Source organism: Oryza brachyantha, chromosome 8, assembly GCF_000231095.2.
Source record: "Oryza brachyantha chromosome 8, ObraRS2, whole genome shotgun sequence".
Lineage (NCBI taxonomy): Eukaryota > Viridiplantae > Streptophyta > Magnoliopsida > Poales > Poaceae > Oryza > Oryza brachyantha.
The window spans coordinates 16,140,503-16,145,381 of NC_023170.2; the positions used below are offsets into that span (position 1 = coordinate 16,140,503).

Here is a 4,879-nt window from a genome sequence, read left to right on the forward strand (position 1 = left end):
TGGCGTTGCATAAGTTGAGCACACACATAGTGGAGAATATAATACTTTAGCAGGACATGGGCATACGGGCATATGGCAGGCATTTGGTGAGAATGGACAGGACTAGGATTGTTGCAAAGCTCCGCAATGTTCTCTTTTCTGGTGATTGGTGAATGAGAATATGTTATTATATGTTTTCGTGTGATATCATTTTAGGGTTAATTTGATCATGCCACTGCAGATTTGCTATTTTAAAAAAATACTATTACTATTTATAATATCAGCTAGGTGGCACTGTAATTTTGTAAAATTAGATCCATATAATTACCGTCACGTTTTACATCTTCACATGGACCAAAATACCCCTAGACGTGGAACCCACAGGTCAGTTCCATCTTCTTCCTCCATCCTCCCCTCTTCGCTCCTCCATGTGTCTCTCCTGATAGCAGCATGTTCGTCCTCCATCATCCCATCTTCTCTCCGGACAGCAGCGGGGAACCAGCGGGACGCGAGGCAGATGTCGTCGTCGTCGTCGAGGCAAGCGCGAAGCCATGGATGAGCGGGGATCTTTGTGTCGCAGATCTCCTGCTGCTCTCCAAGCTGCCCTCACCGGTGACGCTGCCCATGGACGCTGACGCCAACATCAGCCTGACCAAACTGGAAGTCATTAACAACGACGGCGGCGGCGGGGGGCAGAGAAGATGAAAAATAAAGGGAATGGAGTGCGTGACGGTGATGGCATGGATCTAATTTTACAGAATTGTAGTGGCACCTAGCCGATATCGTGAATGATAATGATATATTTCTAAAATAGTAATTTCCAGTGGCATGGATCAAATTAACCCTATATTTTACATAAAACAAGGAGATGAGCGTCGTCTTGATCCATAGAAGTCACTTCATCTGAAGGTGAACACAGTTAACACCACATTCACCTCCGTGACTAGGGCTAACAAATCACGGGAAATTGGGATTTCGAGAGATAAGAGAGTATTGTTTCTGTCTCATATATTTCAACAAGATGTATGTTACAAGTCTCTTGTTTATTTAAACACCATTAGGGCTCATGACTTCCTGGCAAAGCTCACTCACACCTACAGGATACATTCCGCCTTCCACCTCTGAATACGCACCTGGCGAATCCATCTTCCTCCATCTCATGGGGATATTCAGAATCCCCATCTGTCATAGCATCGGGTGTGACACAACGCGTGAAAATATGTACCAAATCCAATATCTGTTCAGATTTGTGGTACTAGATTATCTTAAATCCAGCATTAGGTTTTAATATCTTGAGGTGGGGACAGTAAACAACAATGATATTCAGAATTTCAGATATGAAGTGTCAGTGCTAACTTCATATACACAAAATTATACGTGTTGATATAAGGTCCATTGTTTGGTTAGAAACAAAAATTTTGCAAACCTAAGCACCTAACATGCAGCAGGAAAAAAGAATAACACCACCATAAAATTGACAGCAAAAGAAAAAAAATGTCTGCGATCCTGTAATGCATATATCCCAAATGCTCTGGCAGACACAAAATCAAACCCCATATTGGAAACACAAAATTGACACCACAATCAGTTTTAGATAATTTCTATCCAAGCAAAAGCAAGACTCCATAAACTGTACGAAAAGTATGCTTTACCATGCTCAAACTTCAGACTGTAAGTTATTGTAGCCTTGGTCATATTTGTTAAACGTATATGACAAGCTAATCAAATAAATAAACAAGTTTCACTGCTAACCAGCTCAAATTAGCTAAAAGTCATCCAAATTTTGTATACGAGGACTTCCAACAGAAATCCAAAGAAATAGCTAGCTTCATTTTTCTTCGCTATCAGCATACTTATTTTGTTAACCATGAGGATCGATTAGAGAACACAGGTGCAAGGAGATAAAAATGTAAGTACTAACCTTCGTATCTTGTGTGGTTCTGGGTGACCCATTGGAAGACCACCATCCCTCCCAGCTTTCCTATCACGTCGACCAAAAGTCGGATCACAAGGCGGTGGTCCACCCTGATCCCTCTGCACAGTAACTTCAGGTGGTGCAGGACCAAATAATCTTACTAGGCTGCGTGACAAAAAAAAAAAGCCAACAATCAGTACATCATTCTACAAACTGACCAGAAGTTGCAGACTCACCCAGCACCAGGCACAAGCATCAACACTGGAGGAGCAGGAACATTCAGAGGAAAGGTAGCACACATAACCGGATCACCAACATAATAAAACAGTAGATCATCAGGGTTTCCAAGAGTATATATTTCCTAACAATTAATAGCTTCCTGCCATAGAAATTGGTTGTTTGGTATCCTATCTATTGTATTAGTTAGGAAGGTATGGTGATTCAGTTCTTGATGTCAGTTATTATTCGCATGAACACTGGTATATCAGAAGTCCAAGTATTGAATAAACAAGAAAAGGGCTTTGCCAAAACCCTAGCAGATCAGATCATCTAGCTGCGCTGGGAGAAGCGTGTGCGAAACAGAGGTTATGGTATGAGATTGGACCTCTGAGGTCTTTTTCCCCAGCTTGCTTGAGAGGAAATGCTGCCGGGAGAACCCAACTTTAGAATCAACAATCAAATACAGCCAACAAATAGGATATGCCTGCGGAAAATGACACATTACCGTATCACTTGTAAATGCGCTTGGATCTTTCTTCTTATCATCTCCTTCTCTTCCTCCTTTTCAAGATCTTGAGTATATCTAAAGCGACATGATGCGTTAAGCGTGAGAGCAGCTTGCTGAAACAAAGAGTAACCATATTTGTCAGAACTCAAGAATAGACTAAATACTACTCGTAGGAGAGTGCAGTTCTTCCTCCTGTGCCCATTGTAAACTCCCCTCCTTTCCCCCAAAGGCTTCTTCACCTCCGAAACATAAGGAATTCTCATGGCCGCAACATACAATTAAGAGTAAAGTACATGACCGGTTCTTAAACGTGTGGCGCGATACCACCTATGTCCATAAGCTTAGAAAAATACATGTTTAGGTCCATGAACTTGTTTTAATGTACCATCCAGGTCCATGAACTTATTTTAAATGTACCATCCAGGTACATAAACTCGTTTGTACCATCCAAGTCCATGATTTTAGACGTTAAAACAAGTTCATGAACCTAAACATGCATTTTCTAAGTTTATAGACCTAAGTGGTACCGTGCCACAAGTTTAAGGACTGGTCATGTACTTTACTCTACTATTAATATGGAGTAACTATGATGCGAATCTCACTAGCTGAAGTAAGATTAGTAATGCTCGCCAGATACACTGATCACAATCTTATCCCGGCATTAGCAGCCAAACCGAGTGACCAGCGTCGTCGCCCACAGCTTTCATAGGAGAAAGAAGGGAGAGGGGGGAGCAGAAGGATCCGTACCCTCCACCGCCGCAAGCGATGGAGACGGGGGGAGCAGAAGGATCCGTACCCTCCACCGCCGCAAGCGATGGAGACGGGGGGAGCAGAAGGATCCGCCCACAGCTTCTCCCCCGTCGCCGGACATCTCCTCGACATCAGCCTCCCCCGCCCAGTCCCGTCCCGGGGAGCGGGTCTCCGGCAGCGGCGTTGACGACCTCCCGCGCGCCATGCACCGATCCAGGAACCACCCCCACGGTCACCTTCGCCGCCCCCTACGGCCCTACCTGCACATGCAGCACCACAGAAGCACTGAGCACACATCCGCTGGTAGTAGATCGAGAGCCTCCCTCCCGCAGCCGGGGGGCCAGGGATAGGGGATCGATCAACCGCGTCCCCTCGCCTCAACTCACAGCGGAGGCGCGGGGAAAAGCTTCTAGAAGGTTCCACCGGAGGCTGCGCCTCGCGTCTGTGGCGGCGGCGCGGGGAAACGCTCCTCGCTCCTCAGTGAAGTCCCGTTCTCGTCCCGCGTGAAGCTGGTGGCTGCCATGTGCGCCCATATCGGCCCAAAATAACTGGAAATGGCTTCTGTCGTGGCCGGGAACTCGCTAGAGTGTGTTTGGTTATCGGGCATCTAGGTCTCGTTTGATCGGTGGATGGTTAGATGTAAGAGATATTTTTTCCTTGATCCAACTCATTTCACCAAAACGGTGAGACAGATTCACACCAGGACAATCACACATATAAAGCGGGTGTTTATTTTATTTATTAAATTTATTTAAAATATATTATTGGTATAAATATACATCTAATTACTTTATGTTGTTCATAAATCCTAGTATTCAATATTTTATTTTAGATATGAGAGATAATCTATATCTCATCTTATCCCTTCAACCAAAAAAAGTCAAACTCATCTTGTCTCATCCCTCCCATAAAAAAACATGGTCTAACTTATCCATACAACCAAATAGAAAAATAGGACCAACGTATTCTATAATTAGGGATGGATCCAACTCAACCTGTCTCGTCCACGAACCAAACGTATCAAACGTATCTGTACGGTCTCTCTTAAGTCTTTCACTCCGTTTGCCCATTTAGCGAGCTTAGCAAAAAGATTAATGTCCATGAGTCCATCTTATTTTCTCTAAGAGCGTCAACCAATAGAGGATGGATATACGAATCCAATATATTATTTCTGGGTTTTTGGGTGAAACACTAGTTCCAACGGTCGTCTTAATTAGACGTACCAAAATTGCTATCTTGAACCCCATGGATCTCGCTCTAGATCGAGAAGACGCATGCTTCCCAATATACCACCTGAGAGTAGGGGGAGAGCAACGTGTGGAAAAGAGAAGGATTTTTTGTTTCTGATCCTATTAATAGATTAAGATGGAGCGACCTTATTTTTATCATTGGGACTCCTTTTAAGTTATTTATGGAAATGTTGATTTATCCTAAAGCTAAAATTCTGATCGGGGAACCAAAAAAATAAACTTTAGGGATGAATTTTTGAGTTATTGGTGGTGCTCTAA

The 4,879-nt window shown here is 43.6% G+C and overlaps 1 protein-coding gene across 6 annotated transcripts; it reads right to left on the reverse strand.

The window, feature by feature from the left end:
* Nucleotides 1–223: 223 nt before the first annotated feature.
* LOC102722415 lies at nucleotides 224–3,989 on the reverse strand. Of its 6 annotated transcripts, none has more exons than XM_040526607.1 (6): nucleotides 3,795–3,988; nucleotides 3,369–3,631; nucleotides 2,619–2,734; nucleotides 2,499–2,537; nucleotides 1,901–2,059; nucleotides 224–627 (listed from the first exon to the last, which is right to left on the reverse strand). In XM_040526607.1, the coding sequence occupies exons 1-6, from the start codon at nucleotides 3,976–3,978 to the stop codon at nucleotides 444–446; spliced, it is 945 nt and encodes a 314-aa protein (XP_040382541.1). In that variant the 5' UTR covers nucleotides 3,979–3,988; the 3' UTR covers nucleotides 224–443. The 6 variants fall into 6 exon arrangements, with proteins under 6 accessions (XP_040382541.1, XP_015695933.1, XP_015695932.1 ...); XM_015840447.2 differs by having other exon boundaries at nucleotides 226–627; nucleotides 3,418–3,631; nucleotides 3,795–3,985; XM_015840446.2 differs by having other exon boundaries at nucleotides 227–627; nucleotides 3,418–3,631; nucleotides 3,758–3,985.
* Nucleotides 3,990–4,879: the final 890 nt, after the last annotated feature.